The sequence below is a fragment of the Charadrius vociferus genome, unplaced genomic scaffold (assembly GCF_000708025.1).
Source record: "Charadrius vociferus isolate BGI_N301 unplaced genomic scaffold, ASM70802v2 scaffold7, whole genome shotgun sequence".
NCBI lineage: Eukaryota > Metazoa > Chordata > Aves > Charadriiformes > Charadriidae > Charadrius > Charadrius vociferus.
Window position 1 is genome coordinate 2,972,254 of NW_009649308.1, and position 22,925 is coordinate 2,995,178.

The 22,925-nt window shown below is 41.7% G+C and overlaps 1 protein-coding gene across 1 annotated transcript in view; it reads left to right on the plus strand.

The window, feature by feature from the left end:
* Positions 1-22,925, plus strand: part of AFF2 (AF4/FMR2 family, member 2) — a 243,237-nt gene that overhangs the window by 99,784 nt on the left and 120,528 nt on the right. The window contains exon 4 of the mRNA XM_009889318.1: positions 1,274-1,318. Within this exon, the coding sequence (XP_009887620.1) occupies positions 1,274-1,318 (45 nt within the window). The remainder of the gene's footprint in view (positions 1-1,273; positions 1,319-22,925) is intronic.

A 22,925-nucleotide genomic window follows, 5' to 3' on the forward strand; every position in this document is an offset into this window, starting at 1 on the left:
AGGGAATGGGAGACCCTTTCCCCTACGTTTGTGGGGTCAGTTTAGCCACAGCACCAGAAGATACAGGGAAGATGTGCTACATTAGCGGAGCATGAACTTGGTGATCTAATGGGTCTTTCTGGTCTTTCACTTTTGCAGCTGTGTGGATCTATTCTTGAAGCTTAGTGCTGGCTGAAATACAGGAGGAAAGCCATAGTCCGTGCTTTTGGTCAAGCTCTGTAGCAGATTAGGATGACAGGGATTAAGTTTAGTCATGAGTGTCTTTTACCAAACTAGTTACCAAGGGCAATAAGATAGAAGCGTCAGGCAGAAAAGTCTCACTGAATATTTATGGTATGAAGCACTTATCTTTTTTCTGGTACCTTCCTGAATATTGTCTCTTCCCCTTCTGCTGTACCCCCATGATAAGAACCCCTCATAACTACTTGCAAGTGCTACAGAATTGTTGTACGGGTCGTGTCTGCCTGTTGTTTATGTAATTGTTCACAGTATTTAGAGGTTTTGTGCTCTTTCATGTCCTTGGAATGAGGGATTGCGTCAAATGCTCTAAGTGCCTTTTAAACGAGTGTTTTCAATCGGAAGGCACCACTCTGTGTGTGCATGGGTATGGTTATGTGCATAGATATATCACATCTTTCAAAGGAGAGAAGGGATACCTGTCAAGCCTCTCGAGGCGAATCCTTGTGTGCTGTTCAGTCTTTAGAGGATACTTAACCTGCAACAGGCTGATGAAGTGAGGGACAACAAAATCAGCAGCCACCCTTACAATCCAACCAGTATTTTACTACAGTATATGTTTAAGAGCTGTCTTGGCTGTTAGCCTATTAAGCTGTAGGATAAGATAGTTGATGATAACAGCTTTCTCCTAACTTATCACCTCTGTCCTTCGCTGCAGCGTGCGGCAAGTTAAACCAAACCTCCCCTTCTCTCTGAAGGCCGCCGATAGGAGTAACAGCGGGATCCTCTTCAATTACAGAAGTTTCAGGCAATTCTAGTGTCAGTTCTCAACTGTGAGGAAATCAGAGTACTTTATTGCTTCAAAAGTGTCGTTAGTAGCACAAAGCAGTGCGGAAGAGAAAAAACAACTTTTGACAAAATGCGTCCTGCTGATGATTTACGTTGATCTGAACTGGAAAATTTGGTAGGCAGCAAGCGTGGGTACAGCAGCCCTCAAACAGAGGCAGTTGCTTGTTAGCTGTTTACCTGTGTGGTTGTAGTCACTGAACTTTGCATCCAGCACCGACTAAACATTTCTTTTTTTCTTTAAACCTAGGTTACCCTTCCCAATGACTCCAGCTGCGTGGAAGAAATACTACGGGTGAGTAATACCCTTTGCTTTCGTATCTGTTGTACAATTGTAGTGCTGTTATTTCATCTTTCATGGTGAAGAGTTATATGGCTGTCTTTAACGCTGTAGTTAATAACATATTAGTGGGTCTGTATTAAAGAGATGCAGCCAAGTGGTAGGCCCAGGGTGCTCCTTAGTGAGTAAGGTCAGTTCACTGAATACTCTGCATCTGCCAGCTTGTCTCGGTCAGGATTTACACACATTCTGTTCTTTTTTAAGCTCTCAGTCTTTGTGAGTCTCTCCAGGACACGTCTCTCCTACACTGAGGTAGAGTCGCCTTGATTCTCCCACTCACAGACTGATCTACAGTTTTCCTCCTTCTTCCCCCAAAGTGCAGTTGCTCACTGTTCATGCTGTTGTTAAAGACCTACAGATGTTGTTTTTTTCTGGGAGCTCTGGTCAGTGGTTGAATACAGAAAATTAAAACAACCACTCCAAACTAAGCATGACTTAATTGCAACAAGATCATATAGCAATAAAAAGGGGAGTGTGCACAACAAGTTGTATACATGTAAATCTGCCTTACTTGAAAATGGGCTTTCCCTCAGACACTCCAACTTTGGGGTCCCCTGTTGGCAGTGAGATTTTTCTGGGGACAGGTTTGCAACCCACCAGTCCCTATCTCAGATTTAGGTTATTATCCTCATGGCTGAGTTTCCCATCTATCAGAGCTACCTCCCTGGGATGGCCAACCAACCTGCTGGTTTTCGATGCAGAGGGGATAAAATTTCAGTGGGAATTTGTGCTGGTCATATCCTTATCACTAGGAGCAAGTGGTCCAAACTAAACCAGACCTGAAATCACGTGTAGCAATTGTGCCAACTTGCTTGCAAAGGCATGGACTTACTCTTGCTTATAAAATAAAATAGGCTTCTGAGTAATCAGGAGTTAAGTTGTTTGGGAAACATGCTCCTGTTTTGTGTACGCACAGTATTGAGATGCTGTCGATGTCCTTAAGGGTTGCCAGTGTTGCTGCAGAAGTATGTTGAACCAGCAGGCGAGTACGCACGCACAGACCTGCCCTAGCGGAGGTGTATGCACCCAGCAGCAATGAATGCAAGGAAATAAATAAAATTTAGTTTCAACCTTCAAAGTGAGCAGGGGTTTATTACCCCTCCTATGGGAGCAAAAGCAAAGAAAATGTTGACATTTTAGATGTCTTCTTCCCCTGTTTATTCAATTAGGTTCATTACTATGGTTGGAATGAATGACTTGTTAGCTGGGGAAAGCAGTGGTTTTCAGTAAACAGCATCAAAAGGAAATGTGATGTAGCAAATTTCAGGGATCAGTCATCAGGTGACAGTTTTAATGTGGGAACAGTGCATATAAATCACAGGAAGCAGAAATGTATTTTTTCTAATCCCGAGGAAGTGATCCTGTTTCCCACCCCATGACTGTAATTTGAGTTAAGAGAGGCAGAATGTCCTGGGCTTCCTTCTGAAACCTGCTGAGATAGGTGCACGACTTTCTGTTCTCTTCAGAGGATGGGGGTGCACTGCAGAGTTCCTGCAGCCACAGCAGCACCTCCTGCCACCGGTGGGCTGTCAACCTTGGGGGTCCTCTTGGGGTGGACAGAGCAGGGATTTGGCAGGTTTCCATGTCTCTGGGTATCTGTCTCACAAGAGCATGTAATGGGCACCCGAAAAAGGGATACAAACCAGCAGATCTTTCCTGTCTGCCGGGTGCTGATGCCTGGAGGTACCCTTGGTGCCCAGCCTTGCCGTCCAGCCGTGGAGCAACCCTGTCAGCCATAGCCGCAGGCATAGCCCAAAGCCATCTTCAGCATATGAAACCCCTCATGCCAGGGAGCAGGTAGGGGCTTGGCGTGCTGCAGGTGAGCGTGGGACCTCGGCCGTGGTTCCTCGGGAGTGTACAATCCCTCGCCACATGCGCAGCTAGGAAGGTTTGTGTGCTGTTACGCAGTGAGGGTGGCTTAGTATGCCGTTGGCATGGCATTAGGCAGCTCTGGGCACTGACAGGCTGTCAGCAGCCTCCTTGTAACCTGTCTGCAAGCTGGTTGCAGGCTGCCAGCAAGACCCTGAGTGTGTGAAAGCAGCAGATCACAGAGCCGCTTCTGGGGCTGCCCATCAAAGGCCCAGTCCCAACCGGTTGCCTTCAGTGGCAGCATTTTAGGCTTTCAACTTCGTATGGTGCTGAAGCACATGTGGAGGTAGAAGTACCTGAGTTTGTCAATGACTTTGTTCTTCTCAAATTTATAATGCAGAATAAGCTAGCGGAAAACGTGTTTTGGCTGCATGCAGGGTATCATATTCTACATGATAAGCAACGGAGAGAAAAAAAGTAAGAGAATGCGATGCCCAGCCAGCAGTAGTCAAAATCCAGTATTCAGGCTCCCCGTGGAAGCCCGGTGTCAGGAGATTCGGGCTGTCTGCTCCAGATGAAAGGACGACCCTTGGTTTCAGCAGCAATTTGTGCTTTGAGAACCTGAATTAAGTTCCTAGCCCTGACAGATACTTTCTGTCCTTTGGGGACCATTTATGTAGGCTCTGAAGAGCCTTTGGGAGTGTGGACCTCAGCTCCCTGATGGCAGCTTCCCCAGGGCAAAAAAATAGGCTATTACCATTTCTGTCCTGTCAGGGATGTTGCAGAGGTAAACATGAAGGATTACAAGACAGTCAAGTCCCGAAGGTAGACAGATGGGCGTGTAGTAGCGTGCGTTTTGACCAACCAAACCCTTGGTGACAATTGGCAATTTCTGCTCTGGGCCATGTCCGCCACTGAGCTGTGCGCCCCAAAGTGCTGGAGAAACGGTGCTGCCGCCTGCCTTGCCCCAGCCCTGCCAGTCTGCCTCAAGAGCATTTCATGCTTTGAAGTTTGCTCTTTTTCTTTCTTTTTAAAGTTGGGTGATTAAGTGACTTAATTCAAGTTTCACCCCTAGAAAGGCACAGTAACTCTTGTAGGTTTTTTTGCTAGACTTTACAGGGAAGAGGGACCCAAGCTAAGAGCTGTGACCTCTGGTTTTGCAGAGCTCTTTTTTCAAGCTGAACTTGATTAATGGTTTTTGTAATTGTAGAGGTTTGCAATTCCTAATCTCTGTCGTGTTGTAGTGTTGGGTTTTTTTCCGCTAGAAAAAGAAAGGTTTAATTGAGTTGATGGTCAAAAATTTCCAACGGAGTGAGGGGAAAGGTCTTGAGTCCATTCAGACCCCTGAGTCTTCAGAGACAAAATTTCACAGTCCTTCAGATTTCCTGAAACACTTAGCCACTTATGTCATCTCGTGGAAATGCTTTAAGGACCGTTCCTGATACTGCAGCCAAAGGTTAATGGCAGACCAGTCTCCTGTTGATTTTGCTTTTCTAACCAGGATGGCTGAGAAGGTCGTTAAAAATAATAATAATAATAATAATAATTAAAGAAGACCCTCTTGTGCAGCTAAGGCAAAGCTGTAAAGGTGGTACAGGAGATTTGCATTCAATACAGGTTGCCAATACCAAATTGAAAGGTGAATACACTGATGTGGTTTATTTTTTTAAACCAACATAATGGCTTTGAAAGTGTGGATAACATGGAAGACAGGCAGTCAACAGTGTGTGTGTGTGTGTAATTCACATTTTATTAATATGGATTTAAATTAAGTTGTCACTTGCTATATGCAGCCGTTGAAAAATGAGTTCATTGAAATGTTGTGATACAAAGTGCGGATGGGGCGGGAGAACTGACATTTTAAACCAATGTTCTGAAGCTGTTACTCGTGCCACTTGTGCCAGTGCTTTACATCAGTGTGCCTTGCTGTCATTGCGTGTGACGTGAACCGTCGTGCTGGTTCAGGCACAGGGGGTGTGCAGGTGTGACACCGAGTGCCAACCAGCAGCGATGCTTTTTCTGCCTATAGGCAGCGCAGAGGGGACCTCCCTTCGCATTGGTTTACCTCTGGGTAAGGAGGTGATAAGCATACAACATTACACGGGAAAGAAAGGAAATTTTATTTCACTAAATTTTCTTGAGGACTCGTAGTGTAAATTGAAACTTTGGGCTAGGTGTTTAGGCAATCGATTAGATGTAATCCCGCAGAAGTGAGGCTCTGCTCTGTACACACAAAGCTGTCGTGTCTCTGCTGCTAACCGTCTGGGCAGGCACTTCTGTCTAAAAATCTGTCCCTGCTTAGAGGAACAAAAGAATTCTTGTAGGTGCATATTCGCCGTAATAAGGCATCAAGTTACTAGATGGACTTCTGATGTTATGTGGACAGCTGTGATATTAATTAAAAGCTCTCTAGTCTGGAAGCAAAACAAATCCTAAATATAATTCAGATTGTAATTAGTATAAAAATGACTGGAGTTAAATGAGCGAAGTCTCTAATTTGTATGGTCTTCTATTCTTCTGATGACTAGCTCACGTCTAATGACATTGGAGAATATGTAAATTGATCAGCAGGTGAAAATGCCCTTGACTGGGCAAATTATGTGTAGTATTACCTTCCTCATGCCAATTGAAAGCACTAATGGATTTAATACGTATCATCCATAGCTGAGGTGAGCTGTTCACAGAGCAAAATTAGACTGTAACAGATATAGCCCATTATTTGCCCCTCAGTAATTGTTTTCTCTTCTAAACTACAAACCAACATTGAAGAACGATGCTAAACCTAATTACAATAATTGTAATTTGAAAAATACAGGTATGCTGTCCAGTGTGGTTACAAATGCACTTAGTAGCTGACAGGCAGTTTAAATATTTTCATGTGGAATCTGGGGGCTTGCTGGGGAGGACATGATGTGAATTTAAAATGATTATCCAGACGTCATTGGACAAGTGAATAACGAGCTGACTGGCCTAGTAAATCATGTGAACCTGTCAAATGTGGGAACACGTTGGGGAGGAGATGATGTCAAGTAACAGTAACTTAGCAACCTGGCATTTAGCTGTCCAAAGAATGAGTAAGAGTAGCCACTTTTAAATAGCTGAGTAAATAAATGAATCCCTATATGTCTTAGGTGTGCTATAAAAATAGCCCAGCACCGTATGTTTTGTGTCAAGCTGCTTCTTTCTCCAGGATAAGGTGATTTATTATTTCTATTGAAATGAAAAAATGGATTGAAAAGTTAACCCACGTGTAAATGTGTATCTGCGGCCTTTGTCCCTCGTCTGGCGTGCAGCCTTTGGAAGCCTGTGAGGAACGGGTAATAGCCTGCTTTGAAAAAGGCAATGCGTTAGAACTGTAGGTTGGGTGGCTTTTTTTTTCCTGTAGACTTTGCTTATTTACATGAAGATTTGGATGGATAAAAACAATTAATTTCTTAGCAATTTCCAAGCCATTGCATTTTCAGCTTTTTATCAGCATTTTCTCAATGGAGGCAGAACCAGTTTCTGCTCTCACATCAAAATAAATCAAGGGATAATTCCACTGACCTCTGATCTCATTTGAGTTCATTGAATTCTTCTTCCTCCCACACTGGTATAAATTGGCAGCAGCCCCACTCACATTGCTGCCGCTGTTATTAAATAAAAAGGAGTTACCCCTGCATTACTTTAGGTATACATAAAAGCAGCAACTAGTCCTTTGTTCTGATGACTCTCTAGATGTAGTCTCACTCCAGAAAATGGAAATGCCGAGTAGTTCTCTGAGAACAGCTCATTCCTAGATTGGTAGGTGATCAGCTCAATTCTCACCTCAGCACCACCACGAGCATTCAGCAAGAGTTCCAGGAAGGTCAGAAGAAAGGCACAACTGCTTTTCCCAGCGTTTTGGGCATCATCCAGCCATATACACACAGGCAGAATGAGATCAGTCACTGGAGTCATTTGAGGATGACCTGGTGTAGGCTTGAAGTGCAAAAGGCTCTTTGGGAGTTGGAGAATGCAGCCTTAGGTCTTTCCAGTCTGGAGCAGACCCTTAACACGGAGGCTTGCCTTATCCACTGTGAGTTACACCTGAATGCAGCAGAATAGGATTATTCAAATTTTTGGCCATTCACCTTTACAGTGACGACATTATGGTGCCACCCATGAGAAAGACACCTCAGGAGCATTATCCCAAAGCTGTCTTTATTAACCTGAAGGTAGATAATGTAGGAAACTCAGAGCGAACTTTACGCTAGCTGAGTAGGAGGTTGGCATGAGTCAATGCTGAAGTACTTAGTTTGCGCGGTTGGTTTTGTGGGCCACCGTTGCACTGCTGGCATGGCACAGGTTAGGTATGAGAGGAGTTCACTTGTGATGTAGATATATACTATAAATCTGCTTTGAACTGCCAGATCAACGTAAAGCAGACTTCATGCTGTTGGGGAGGTGACGGGGAGAAAAGGTTGACTGTCTGATGTGACAAATGCACGTGGGTGTGCAGTGCTTCCTGTGTTGGAAAGGTGGTGTTTTGCACTTGCCTGTTATGGGGATAAATGCCTCTTCAAGACGTAAGGCAGCAAAAGATTAGACCTTTGTCAGGACAGACAAGCAAGGTCTGATTCCAGCCTGCAGGCACATTTATCAAATAAAGGTTTTATTTTTGTAGCAGTATCAAAGAAATTATTTAGCAAAGAACTTTGAAATGTAAAATCTGATCGTTATGTGGGTCTGTTGCAGCCTGTCTACACTGTGACAATAAAAAAAGATTACAAAAGGTATTCAGGAAGAGAGAGAGATTGCAGTGCACCTATTTCGAACTCCCTATTCAATTCTGTTTTCTTATCTCCTTAACCATAATATTTTAACATATATTTTTCTACTGCCAAATTGAAATGTTGCTGATTTCAGTAGTATTATATGATTCTGCTATCATTGCCAGATTTACCATTGCAACTAAAAGGACCGTAAAGTGAACTGACATGACAAGAGTTTGGACACATATTACTGCTCCTGAAGAGAATAGAAGCACTCTTGTGAGAAATGAATGACTAAACGGAAAAGTGTTAATTCTTATCTGTTTTCCAGGTCCTTCAGCATCTCCTTTTTACCAAAATGACCACTTTTAGTTTCTCGTCCTCATTGACAGTCACCCCAGAAATGATCCACTATGTATTGCAACATGTTACATGCTCAGCATCCTCACTCTGATTCAGTACTCTCTTACATATTCATGAGAATATAAAAAATAATTTTTTTAAAGCCAGTTCAAACAAGAAAGTATTTCAAGCAAAGTTACTGTCTTGGAGGAAAAACAATAAGTTTTGCAACTTCTGCAGAATATCAGGTGCACCCTCTATGGCACTTAAAAGTTTTGGTCACTTCATGTACTAGTTTTTTGAACACCTAAGTTTCGCAGTTCTAGAAATAACTGGAAGTGAAAGACAAAAAACGTGGGAAAACAAATTGATGGGGTCTTGTAGTTAAATGTAGAGTATCATAAAACTAAGATTACTGCTGCTGATTTGCAGACCCATGGGACCTGACTTCCCGTCCCTTTTCATCATTGTAAATAAAGAGTAACTCCCTTATCTTTGAGTGAAAGTGTGAGAGAAAACAGACCCGAGGAATCTGGGATGTCAGATCAACTTTGACCTTTTGTATGCTCCCATGAACAAAAAAGGCCCCGAGTTCTGGACTCAATGGAAAATTTTAAACATTTCTACACCGTTGTAGTGTTTGGCTCCAGCTGTACCAGGTATCCTCCCTTAAGGACCTTGTGGGCTGCACAAATTAATGTTGTAGAAAAACACGATTAGGAACTTCAGAGCCTGTTATGTGCCTGTCCTGAAGTACTGCTGCCGATTCCAAAATGACTGGTAATGGCAACTACTGGCACAGTATGCAGTGTGGTCAAGCAGAAAAGCCGTCTGCAGCTCCTATATTCCACTTACACATCTTACTGCCGAAGCGTTAAACAAAAAAATCTAGTCCTATTTTGAAATATAGGTAGTAGAATATTCCTCTGGTCTCAGATTAATCATTTCTGTTATTTCATCTTGTCCTGTCAAAATGAAACATGGTTAAATATGGTCATTGAGTGTTTAAACTGCTAGCAATGTTACCTTTCATTTAAGTAGATTAATAATGTGTACTCTACATAACAAATTGCTTTAGGCACAGAATGAAGACATTGAAAACATATTAAAATCGAGTTAGGCTTTCTGAAATGAATGCATGCTTTAGAAACAATTCTGGTTTGAAACGACAAAGTCTATAGCATCTTCTGTGGTTTTATCTCACAAAAGGGAAGGGCTCCATTTTTGCAGCCCTCAGGGCAAGTGTTGCAGGTTTTAAGTCCTGGTGGGAAGCCTCCCCATAAGTCAGCACTGCTGAAGAAGCTGGTGGAACCCAAGGATAAATTGGCCATATGTGGTTAGTCAAGAGAGATGGAGCTAGGAAAAGGCTAAAGAGACTTGCAGCGTCCAAGGGAGGACAGGGGTGGAAGATGTCACTAAATGAAACTTCAGAAAGAGTTTCAAGAACTCTACTCTTTGAAATTGTCCTCTGAAGTTTCAACAGGCCATGACAATCACAATCACAATCTAAAAAAATTGATTGATGGTTAAAAAAATATATGTAAGGAAAGAACTAGATAAATGAAAAAAAATCGGACCAAAAAAGGGACCAGATACTTGAGGCATTCTCAGTTTCTCTGCTTTAATTGTACCCGCCATGTTGTAATCTTTGATACTTCACTGTTCTTGTGCTCTTAGAAGGAAAGTAAAGAAAACAGGACAAAGATGACACCTGGAGTAAACCTGAAGTTCAAACTTTGAATCTCATTGTTACTCTCAGAAGAAATGAGTGGATGTGTTCCGTTACAGCAGATACCAGGAATATTTGTTGCTATTTTCTTCAGGTACTGCAGTCTAAATTTAACCCAAGTTACTCCTAATCGTGTCATTGTAAGGCGAGAATACAGAAACCAACCGAGTTATGAGTCAAGAAGTATTTCTTCCTGAGAGACCCCCTGGACAAGCAGGGGGACGTTTCCTTTGGAGGAGTCATTTGATGACACGCTCCTCACCTTGCCACCCTCCATGGGGTTTGTGGAAGCAGCCCAACTTGGGAAGGCAGTCTTCCAGTCATCATTCTTCCTAAGTTCATGTTATTCCATATTCTGTAGGGAGAGTAGTTCTGGAAACCACCATTTGGGGGGACAATTTATGTCTTTGCTACTTGCCATTCACCTGTAGGCTTTAAGACTGTCATGCAGGATAGTTAGTGGAGCTCTTCCTGAAGGTGTCTTCCTTCTTACCTGTGGAGATTGTTTCAGCTGACAAAGTCTTCAGAATACACCACTTCACAGCAACCAGTAAAAGACTGGTATGGCCCATCTTCTCATCTCTTTGAACATTCTTTCAATAAATGCTTGAATACATAGACTCAGATAAAACATCCTGCTTTTAATCCTCCTGTATAACCTTGAGATGTCCCTTCACTCCACAGCATCTCCTTCTATGAAATGGGGAAATAGAACCTCACCCACACTGCTGTCGCACTGCAAAGTTAAATTAGTTGCTGGCAAAATGCATTGAGGTCCTCAGCTGGAATTACTGGTGTTACAATTGTGCCAAAGCAAGGCTCAATCAGATATTTAAAACTGTACTACATACTGTGGCTTGTCCATTTCTATAGAGAATTTCTAACATTTCTTTAAAGAAAGCGTGTCATTGAATTTAATGTTCTGAGAAACCTTATGAACTTCCAATCTATTTTAGCCATATATTTCAAATTGTGCTTATAATTGTGTTTTTTATTGAATATGTAAGTTCCTTTCAATTTCTTAATGCAGTACATGGGTTTTAATGCACATTTGAGAAGAATGCACACTGTGGATGGGAGGAACTTTTGAGCATTTCCAAATTGTCATAGTAAAATTGTCACATTTGTTTAATTAGCCTGTAGATCCTGCCACATTGATTTATGTCAGCTGTGTAACAATTTCTTTGGATAGCTAGAAAATCTGACCAGAATGCTTTTCTTTTTTCCCCCCTTTTTTCTTTTTTTTTTTTTTTTTTTTTCTCCAAGGAATTTCTCACATTTCTTTTTGATTTAAAAGCAGTCATACAGGCACCCAGCCTTGCAGAAGCCAGCTGAAGAAAATGTCAGGCTGTAGCATTAGAAAGGAAGATGGTTTTATTAGTTCAAGGCGTTGAGGTGTTTGTTGACTATTGTTCAGAGGCAAGAGATAAAAACTGACTACAAACATGAATCTGAACTTCAGACCTAAGTGCCCAGATTTATGTTTGTTCAACATTCTGCATGTGCCGTTTATTCTACCTGCTGCAAGTGTTACCGTATTGCCTTCCAGGGCAAGGGCTCTGGTGTGGGTGTCACAAGACACCCCCTTCTCAATGGTTTACAGCTCTTCTTTAAATATTTCCTCTATTTCAAAATTTCTGTGCAATGTCTAAGCAAATATTTGGGAGGGGGAGGTGGAAGTAATACTTCCTCGTACTTTGCAGGGTGAAACAGGAACAGCATGGACACACGTGGACTTAGGAGACTTGCATGGGTTGTTAATGGGGGGAAAAAAAAAAAAAGGGCAGGGTAGTGGTCATTGCATTTGTTGCTTGGTTGAGTGGGTGACTTAAGGCATGGACAAAATTCCACCTTTGGAGCCAAGCTGGAAAATGGTGGGTACTGATCTCTTGTGAGGAATGCTTTGGGATCTCCAGATGGGATTTATTACACAAGCACTGAGTGTTAAAGGCCCTTTGGGCTTTGTAGTCCATTAATTTCTTTGCTGTGCGTGTATCCTGCTAAAGAGCATGGGTTTTGGTGTACCCCAAGATACAGTAACCTTTAAAAATGTTCTTCTGAGCCTCAGAAAAAAGACTTGGTGTTTGGTTTGTAGGAGAACATTCCCAGGAGTGATTTTTTATTTTTTTTTAAAGTCAAGCCAATTAATCCCTTCCCACGTATTCCACTATTTTATCATTTCTAACCTTTCGAGTCCCTAATCTTTTCAATAAGAGGTCTGAGCTGCCAGTTGATCTGAAAAAGGAGTGTTGTACCAATCGAATGAAAACTGGTGCTCAGATTTTTTTGAAGAGCAGCCTCTTGTCGTTCTGAGTTCAGACAAAAACAAAGAACACAGCTTCCACAGTGAGGCGTTCACTGGAGGCTTCTTTCCATGAAAATAGTTATCACTCCTTTTTTCCTTGGCAATTGAGTCATTGTTGCTTTTAAAAGAAGTTGTCATGATCTCCTCATTACCATTTTTCTTAATATGATAAGTGTAAACTGCAAGAAAGCTATCATGTTTGAAAGGATACAGGAACCCTAAGGAATGTTACACTAACTGCTCGTGCGCTTTGAAAAGGCTTAGAGTGGGAATTTGACTAACTGTATCATTCTGTCTCCTTTTGCAGCAGCATTATCATTCTGTAGTGTCTTTCGCTTACAACACACGTTACCCTTCAAAAAGAATGCGGTGTTACTGCATCTAGCCTTTGTATCTCTCCAGCAAAGTGAGATCAACAACTCCTTTTGCTAATTGCTTGAACATGATAATACATTGCACTTTGTGCTGAGGGGAAAAAAAAAAAAGTATTCTTTGGCAGGTTTATTCCAGTTCATCTTTGTATGATAACTGGTAATTGTCAGTGTTTGACACCAGCTGGAGTTGCAAATAGCACTAACTGCTTAGAGCTAACTAGCAACCATGGGTCTACTGGGTGGTCTTTTCTTGGGCTTGCTCCAAGTTTGTTCCAGATTGCTCATATGACCTCTGATAAACTATTACTAATGAACCGTTTGCTATTCCTTTTTGTCCATCTAGGAGCAACAGAGACAGTACATGTCATCGTCTAGTAATGTAGATGTATAATTTTTAAATGCTGGAGCAACAAACTTACTGCATTTTAGTGCTGTGGCTTTTGTGTCCTATTTGCTGGTTTTCCCGTGGGAAAAAAAAGTAGTGTAGTGTTTGGAGACAGGAAGGTTATGGACTTTGCCCCTTTTCAGCCCTGTTTTTAGGAGTTAGTTTGTTTCGATGTAGTTTATTGTCAGAAGGTTTTAAAAAATGCAGGCATGGGAGGAGGATATATTAATCTGGTCCATAGTCTGAACATGCCGATTTCAGACGTTAGGACTGCTCTGTGTGGGACCAACCATCCTCAGCTGTCATACGTCTTAGTGGCAGTTCTAAGTATTTAATGCTTCCAACCTCAGACTTATTAGCTTTGTAAGAGAGAACGAGCTGGGAAATGAGGAATCAAATGCATGCGTGTGACAGTGGGAATCTGTCTACCAGAAATACTCTGAAGCCTCCATACCTTAAGGGAGATCAAAAAAGACCTCAGCGTGTTTTGGCTTCGGTTTTCTTTACTCTTTAAGCTGGCTTATGTGGGTAAGGCTGACATGCCAAAAAAGTATATGTTGTATCAAAACATCTTCTATAACATACATCCATTTTTTCTACACCTGTTAGCTTAGCAGGAGTGGATCAAAGGGGAGTGCTGGCATGATTTACAGGACACACAGATGCAGGAACAGACCTGCTTCAATGCACAAGTGAGGAAAAGGAAATCCAGACTGAAACGTTTGTTCTTTTCCAAAGGCTAAAATTACTATATTAGATGCCGGGTCACATGATGGGGTTTCAGGTGGCTGCTTAGGTCTTTCTGTAAGAGAAGAGAGTTAAAGGGTTGAGTGTGAGAGGCAGCAAGGACTCTCCCTCTCCATTACAGGCCAGAACCCGTGGCATATTTTTTGGCAAACGTGCTAAGCTTTTAACCTTACGAAAAAACAGGGTGCCAAATTAGAGGATCAAATAATCAGGCTTCAGTTTGAAGGGCTTGCTGAATGCTGATCAAGCTGGCTGTGTTGTCCACCCAGGATTTTCCAGCCAATATTCACTGTTCCCAATTTCCAGCCAGTATTCAGAAGTTCCACCACTGCCCTAGGCATTGCATAAGACAAAAATTGAGACAGTCTTTGCCCTCAAAACATTCATCGTCTGTGATGTAGGCACTGGGAAGATAATCATACTCCGTAGGGGAGAGTGCACTCTTCATACGGTAAGGGAGAAGCAAGTTTTCAACTGGGACACATAGCAGGGGGACCATCACATAGATGAAGAAAAGGAAATGGGGGAAAAGGAGAACTTCTGTAAGGGCAAGTTAGAGCTTTTCTAGGTGTTCGCTGTGTCTTCGCTTCAGCCTCAGACCAGTTTTAATGGCATTACAGTTGAGGTGTTGATGAGACCATGTAAGAGGGAAACACTCAACATTAAAAAGAAATGCTACCCTGGCACACCCACTCAGGAAAACCCATGCTGCAATACTGCTTGTGTGGTAAGCAGAATAAAAGAGATTTGGCAGTGTCTTGGTTTTGAAGGCAAAAAAACAGCTTTTGTAAAATATTTCAATGTGTATTGTACAGCAGTGTGTGGTAGCTTCATTTCTTTGTGTTTGATGAGTAACAACTTGGAGTCCAATTTTAATGAAAGCAAATCATGGCTTATGCAAAAGAATTCGGCTTTAAACTCAAATAAGTTGCCTAACCTGGTTTCTTGATTTCCCCCTATACGCTATTTCAGATAGTTGGTGCTCCTGTTTAAGACTACAGCTAGTGTATTTTGGTACAAGTTGCTGCTTTCAAATTCCTGATGATTTTTAGACTCAGTTTCATCACACTGTCAGGATGTGTGTTATAAGCTGGTTACACAGGTCTCAAACTTAGTGCTCAATGTAAAATTTAAACAGTTTCTGTGCTAAGCCTACAGAATGCGAATTTTTTTAGTTTAGTAATTTAATTTTGCCTGATACTGAATTTGGAGATTTTTTTTTTATGATGGCATAAGCGGCTCCAGAAATTAAATGCATTTTGTAATAAATTACATGGATAAGGTCTTGTCATGTGACTGCATAATTCACTGTTGTATTTTGTATGAAAAAAGCATGAATTGATTACATCTGGCAATGTAAAGGAGATGGTGTAATGTATTGTATAAATGTGCACAGTGGAGTGCCTCAGGGTAGGTGCAGTCTTGTTTTGTAACTGTAAATTATAGTTCTGCTCTCCTCTTGGTGTGAACCCTAAGTTTCAGAGAAGAAAACAGGCGATTCAAGACATGCTTTTTTGCTTGTGAAGCTCAGGATGGATGGAACAAATTACCAGATTCCCTTAAACAAGTGCCAGCAGTGAATAGTTTCAAAACACAGTTGCTTATTTACTTGGAGAAATGTTGCCAATGTTTTTTAAATTGCAGAGATGAAATTATATGTTGGTATTAGTAACTTTTGAAAGAATTAGCTTTTTATTACTTATTGTGCCTTTGTTTATATTATACTGTTGTACTGCCAGGATGTTATGTTGTATTTAACAGTTCAATGCATACTTCCTATCTCTTGGGGCCCTCATGAAAATTAGATGTGCCATCCCTGGAGATGGTTACCAACAAGTATCGTTTTGAATAAATAAAATCAATGGGATATGGCTGTGCATCTCAGTAGGGATGAGAAGCTGCCAAGAACAGGAAGTATTGCATTGGCCATACTGTCCACAGCAAGACTCTGGTACTGTGTATTGGGCAGTGAGGTCATTAATTCAGTGACCGAGAGTGACAGATGAAGGATACCTAGCTTTCTGGAAGTGGGTTTAGTACACCTGACTCCAAGTACCCGAATATTTGTGGGCATATAATTAAGTTTTAGGATTCTAAAACTGGTGTTAGCCAGTGTTAAATAAATATGCAGTTCTGGATGCAGATGGGATCGCAGCACAGCTGAGGATAGGAAGTATGGAGGTTCAGGATTTTACCCTCGTGATTGCTGTGGTGTTTTTTAAATGCTTTGTGAAAGACATAGAACCAACCACTGTCCACCAGCATCTGGCAGTTCCATGTTCCTGACCCATCAGTAGGTCTGTCCAGAAGAACAGCAATAGGGAAATACAAACACCTCACGTGGCCCTGCCTCTCACATGTGCTTGGCAAAATTTCAGAGCTTTGATCATCCTTTCCTTGTGTGCAGCCATTATGGCCTATCCTTAACAAACCCCACGTATTCTGCAAGTAGAAAAGATACCTCCAGCCTCTCTTGGTTGGGAAGTGGAGTTATCTCAGTGGTGTTATTGCTGGTCAGTACATGCCTGTCCTTGGACTCTCCGAAGGCTCATGGCTTGTCACAAAGAGAACACTGGCTCCTGCTCACCTCCTGAACTTTCACTAAAAAGCTTAGGGAATGGTCTAAGACAAGGCAGCGTGGGTCAGACAGGCAATCATATAGGCAGGATGTATCTACCTTTCACTTCACAATTTCTCAGGCATCCCTTTTCTGAAGAACTCTTAATTCTGTCTCATCATATAAAACTTAAGAGCTCTCCCATGTGCTAGCGTCCTGTTTCATTTATTTACACTGTGTGATTCTACTGCACTGATTATGTTCTGTGAACCGCCCGTGTCCTTCCTGCACTTCACTCATACAGATAACCTAAGCCCGACAAGAGTAGGGATGCAGCTGCTACAGACTTCTTTTGTTGCAGTTCACCATAATGATGTTTCTGTGGGTAGGACCTTTAGGGAGTTGTGCTGCGTGTTCCTGAAAATGCCAAGAACATGTGAGAAGGTGCTCGATGGCACAAAACTTGATTGGGATTGAATTGAAGGACTGCCCTGGGCAGTGTGAACCACATTCAGGACAGTTTGTGGCCATGTAATCTTCCTGAGGCGGATGCTGAAGAAAATGATCCTGATTTACATTGAAGAGAAGTACCCAAAATGTTTCACAGAGGAGCCTTGGGAATGAACTATTACATGCACAGTGTGGACCATTTTGGGGCCCAGGACCCAACAGGGAGCTGAGTCATTCGGTGGTGTAGACACTATTATATAGGTTGTGGTTACTTTTAGGATTGTGTCGGGCTTGTTAAATTGGAAATCCCAGTGGTGGGTTCATGTGGTGTAGCTTCATTACTCTCCCCCTAGAACAGCCTCTTGAACTGAGATACCTTCTCACTGTAACGGAGCATTGTTTTTCTTCACATACACAAGATTGGTTAGAGCAATAAGTACATCAATCACGATTTGCTATTTTGTTATTGTCTTCTAAATGCTCTAAGCAAAGAATATAAGTGTTATTAGTTATAAAAGCTACAGTATGAGGGAAATATATTGAAAAGTGTGAGGTAAATGGGAGTCAGAATATTGAGAAGCTCAACAGAAAATGCCCATATTGCTATCGCTTTCTTTGTGGATTTCCAAATGTTAACAAAGTAGGAAAGGAAAACTTATGTTGTAAGGTTTACAGTTAACTGCTGTTGCCTTCTAAAGCACTTTCTATACTAATTTTCACTGAATATCATTTTTGTCTGTCACTCCCCTTCTTGTTAATATGGAAAGGAATATTAATTTACCATGGGGCAATATGGAATGCATCCCATTCCCCAGCTGTGCAAAGGGAACTTTTTTGTTGTCATTGATAAAACCCACAAGGTGAACACTGTTTTTAGACTATGGCCAGGGAAATGGTTGCTTTTTGTAGAATAAACTCTGACTTTTCAATAATAAAGTCATGCCTGCATGCACTGTATATCCAAGTGGTTTTCTAGTAGTTTTTGGTACAGTAGCAAGATAAATTCTAGTATGACAAAGGCATCATTGTAGATGCCGTCACATTGTTCCTCCAAAAATATGTACTATGCCCTAGCCACTGGTAATAAATTTGCTAAAACATTTGCATGAGTCAAAAGTTTCTTGCCTTAACATTCATACTGGGAAAACTGATTCACTCTTGGAGGCCATCACTGAAGTCTCCCCCCAACCCCTTGCAGGAAAAAAGATTTGGTATCTCTTTGATGCTGAGAATTTTTTTAAGTGCTGAAACATGATAATCAAATGCATATCCATAAATTTACCTATCGTGTCCCTGTCAATACTGACAATGCATCAAAATCCCTTCCTCAGGAAGCCTTTGGCCCAGTATAAAGCAGGCCCGATTACTGGTCAGGATATTCCCAAATGCTCATGCAAATTCTCCATCCCTTCATAAGGAATATGAATGAAAAACAACCCGTAGTTTATTGCCTTTGTGTTCCTTGAGGCTTTAGTGTCATTTGCTTGTACATGTATAAATATGTATCTGTGTATTCATTCTTTCCTTCACCTTTTCCCCAAAGATGGAATGTGTTGAGTCGTTTTTTAATTCAGTATGCATCACACACATAAAATGTGTCTGCCCCTCATGCATTACTGGCTTCCTAGTAGAGAGAGTTTGATCAGGTTTATATAAATGTATAAACCAGAAAGATACTGTGAAAAAAGACGTGCTTTTTATTAAGGTTGAATTGATAAATAGTTAATAAAACATTAATAAATCATTAATAGAGGCTTTAATAAATGGTAAATCACTTGGTTATCTTTATTCCATCAAGGCAGTAGGTTGCTTAGCACCAGCTATAACATCAAGTTGGTAGTAACCTTAGAAGATCTATTCATCATATATTAATTTTTTCTGAATGCAACTTTAACATACTGTGTAACCAAAAATTGGAGAAAGTTTAAAGCAACAGATTTAGCTAAGAGTTAAAAGGTCTGAGAAGGGCAGTTGACAGCGAGAATACCACAGATAAGGTCTCTTTAGCAGCAGTGGCCTCAGATTGCATTTATTGCTAGCAATGTGTGCCGAGCCGCTCCTCCTCCTGCTCCTCCGGCTGCCCTCTCATGATGTGGGCAAAGCGTCGGTCCTAAAACTGCCTTTGTGAACTCTAATGCCACAGAAGAAAAACACCAGGATTGTTGCTTTCTTCTTCTGCCTTTTTGTGGATCTGCTGTCCACGAGAGAGGCAGTAAGGGTAGTGTTTGGCCAACAGAGATCTATCAAATACAGAACAAGAAAAAGGGCTGGAAAGGGTCTTAGAAATCTCATCATCTGCTACACATCCCTGTCCCGATGCAGGAATCAATTCTGCCTAAGCCATTGCTGACTGATGTGCGCTAATCTGTTCTTAAGTGTGTTCCTCCAAAGATGGAGTCTGTGTAGCGCTCTGAGCAATCTGTTTCAGTGCTGCATGGTCCTTTCCATTAGAGAGCTTTTTCTTATGTCTAACTAGAATCTTTCTGGCTGCGGTTTAAGTTCATATCCACCATAAAACTGGAGAAGAGATTATTCTCTCCTTTAGCAACAGCTCTTTCTGTAATTGAAGACTCTTCTCATGTCTCCCCTCAATTCTCCCAAGGGAAGTAGCATGAGCCCTGTATCTTGGGAGACTTCAAATTAGATCAGGCTAAGCAGTTTAGAGTGCACTGTAGGAAGGGAAGCTGCCTCAGTAGGGATGCAGAGTACACAGTCTAGCTGCTTTTTTCCATAATGACCTCTTAGAGCCTGGCTCAGTGCTTTTATCTGTATTTAAAAACACTGCACACTTTCTTTTGAACAAGAAGGAAATGATGGAAAAATGAAATGCAGAGAAAGGAAATAAATCTTGAAGGCAGCTATTAATTTTAGGGACTGGTTTTGTAAAGCTATTTACCATCTGCCCCATATCCCCTGTACTCAGTTCTCTCGCTCTGACCTTTTTCTTAGAAACTTGCAAGTAAATCCTTCCTCAGTCCTCTCCTTCCATTTAAATCGTGATTTGGCCTTGTACTTTTGCAGCCCTTAAAAAGTTTGCTTGGAGTGGTTGTATTTTTGGTGATTCATTAGATCACATCTGCATGTGTCCTTCTTAGTTACTTACCTGAGGGCTTTTATAGCTGAAAAAAGCAGACTTAGCTGAAGAGACGAGAGCGTGCCTAGCTCTAATAAATAAAGCACATGGAGTCAATTAAAACAATGTTTAAATAATTTTCAGAAAGGAGGATGCTTGATGTTACTACATCAGAGGACCACAGTGACTTTTAAGCCAACAAACTGTGCAGGTTTACTTTCTCATTTAATCTCCAGGTCTATAAAAAAATGCATGCTTCCATAGCAGTCATCTGCCCACTCCAACAGTTAACATGATTTTGGAATTATTTTAAGTCCAAACCATGTGAAAATAAATCCTAACTCAATTTTGTGGGATTACTTTGTTTCCATTAAATTCCTCTTTAAAGCATTTCATATGCTTGGTTTTATTATTGTTACTTCCAGGAATTTCTAAATGCTTCCAAATTTGGCTTGATTAAAGTTTTCTAACTTTTCCTGGGGAAAAAAAAAAAAAAAAAAAAAAAAGAAATATGCAATTCCCTGCCTACTTTCCCAGGTATTTACAAACCAAGATGTTTATATATACATCTTAATGGATACATATACAACACACACAATGCCTGTGTGGTGGTTCTTCATAGTCATAACATGTTAGAAGGTAAATATATCAGATTTCACAAGTTAAACAAAATAGAGCTTAGCAAGTACTTAAAGATGAGGGACCTCCAAAAGAAATTGGGGCATAGCAAAGAATGGTGAAGTCATGTGGATGATTAAACAAATGGCATCCTTTCTTCCGATTCTCCGAACTAATGTGCATGTGCTTAAGGAACAGAGCAGGAGAGAGTTAAGCAGACGGTCACATCTCTGCAGGGTGTGGGGTTGGGGTTTTGACCCTTCACGGAAAACAGTGCAGTGCCATTTTTGCGTGTCATTCTGCAGCTCAGTAGTGCTCTGTGTGAGTATCGTACGCAGCTGTGTGGTGGTCGGTGTGGGGCTGCTGCCCAGACGTTTTGAAGTGACATTTTTCAGATGAGTAAACTCAAAACTTTTCTGTGATCATTCAAGGTTCTTTGGTTAACAGTGCTGTGACACCTATCTGTAGGTAGATCTAGGTATGTTTCTTTAAGTAACTATATACCTCGTCACCACTTCCACACACAGTGTTTGTTTATACCCTGAGCTTTAAATACTTGTGTTGTTTTGCATGTGTGATCCTATCTGGAATTTTCTATCCAATAATTTTTATTACAGTGATAATTGAAGTGAAATGCTTCAGTATAGCTAGCTTGTACCTTTGTGATAGACTTTGATGCTCACAAGGTCACTCTGTAAACATGTAGATTGGATAGTCCTAACCTCACTGAAGTTGACTTTTGCCACTGACCTTAGTGGAGTCAGGATCTTACCTCATAATTGAATTTCCTCAAACTGTAGCAGACACATTTTTCCTTTTCCCGCTGCTTTATGTTCAGGTGTCCCCTAAGAGGGAGATGACTGGATTTGCTTACACTTCGGTTCACCACCTTGGTACACAGTGGACTCTAGATGTATTTGGACAGTGAATTTTCTGAAACGTTTGCTGGCGTCACTTGAATCCTAGGCTCTCTGTCCAGCCTTTTGTGCGTGGGCAGGAAGAGACTGAGATCAAGTCTGTAATTGCAGTTCTAGAATATGCTTCGTTTCTGCCTTCAATCAGCCTGCCTGTCCCTCTTTTAATTATGCGATATAGTCTCTGTTTCATCATTTTGCTATGAAGAGATTTGCCACAAAGCAACCTCTGTGGCATAGGATTTGGCAGAGGCGTGCAGAATTTGGATTGTATTATCTCACAGAAAAGTTCACCGGATGCTTAATTCTTTTTCTGCCTTCCTGTGTGCAGAGGTCCCGCAATCAGTGCGGTGTAACGGTGCCCTTCTCATCATTGCACTGTGCTGCCTCAGCCTCATGCACTGGGAGGGATGAGCTGTTCACGAGCTGCCTCTTTCCTCCTCATTGCCACCACTGGGGCTTTGTGCAACGAAAACAGGCCCTGAGTTCCACAGGCAGAAACCCAAAAACTCTTTCAGGAGTGCAGAGACATCTGCACCCTCACCAGTCCCTGGGTCATCTGGACAAGGAGCTGGCAAACCCAGCCCCAAGCTGCGCTGTTGGTAGCTGTGAGGCCCTTTAGATAAGCCGCAAGAGTGTCCGTGGTGTGCTGCGCTGGTGGAAGCAGAACAAAAAAGCCCGGTGAGGCTGAGCTGCTGGACCAGCCCTCCCCTCCTCCCCTCTGCCAGGACTGGGTGAGGGCTTCTCTCTGTAGTGGTTGTTCCTGGGCTCTGTCCCCTGTGGGGCTCAGCCAGACCTTGCTGCAGTAGCAGCATTGCTAAGGGTGGAAATTTGATGAGCTTCAATAAAACACCAGTGCCTGACAGGAGCTTGGGGAAGTTTACATGTCTGCCTGTCCCATTGACCAAGAATCGTGGTGCATAGTTTTCCTTTCTCACTCCTAACCTCCTGTATGATACGTGATTTGTGAGGGACAACTGGAGTCCTGAAACTTGCTGCCTGTATGTTCAGTGAGTTATACATCAGCATCCGGCTGTAGCCACTCAGGCCATGTCTTTAGCCCAAATGCACCCACCACACTGCACTTTTGACAACAGTTTTATATTTCTAATTAACTGTATTATGTTATATTTTTATTTTTGGAGCATTTGCAGTGGTTGTCATGTTACCTACAGAAACTTGTGTGTTCATGAGCTTTGTTGTGACTGGCCCTGGGCTTGACCAGTGTGAAACAGCAGCTGGGAAGTTTAGTTTACTGTAGTCAGGATTATGGCCATTGCATGCAAAATTTCCTAGATCAGACCCTCTTTTGCTCTTTGTCTCCCTTGTCTTAAGAAAGAATCCGTTCTGAGCTTTGTCGGCAAAGAAAAACAACCAACCCCAGAGATGCAACAGATTGCCGGAGACAAGTATTACTGCTCTCTGAATATTTATTAAATTAAAAATAAAGATAAGAGAGAATGGAGCAGCATCCACCATAAAACACACTCATTAGAAGGGCATTTACAAACTCTGCCTAAAAAACC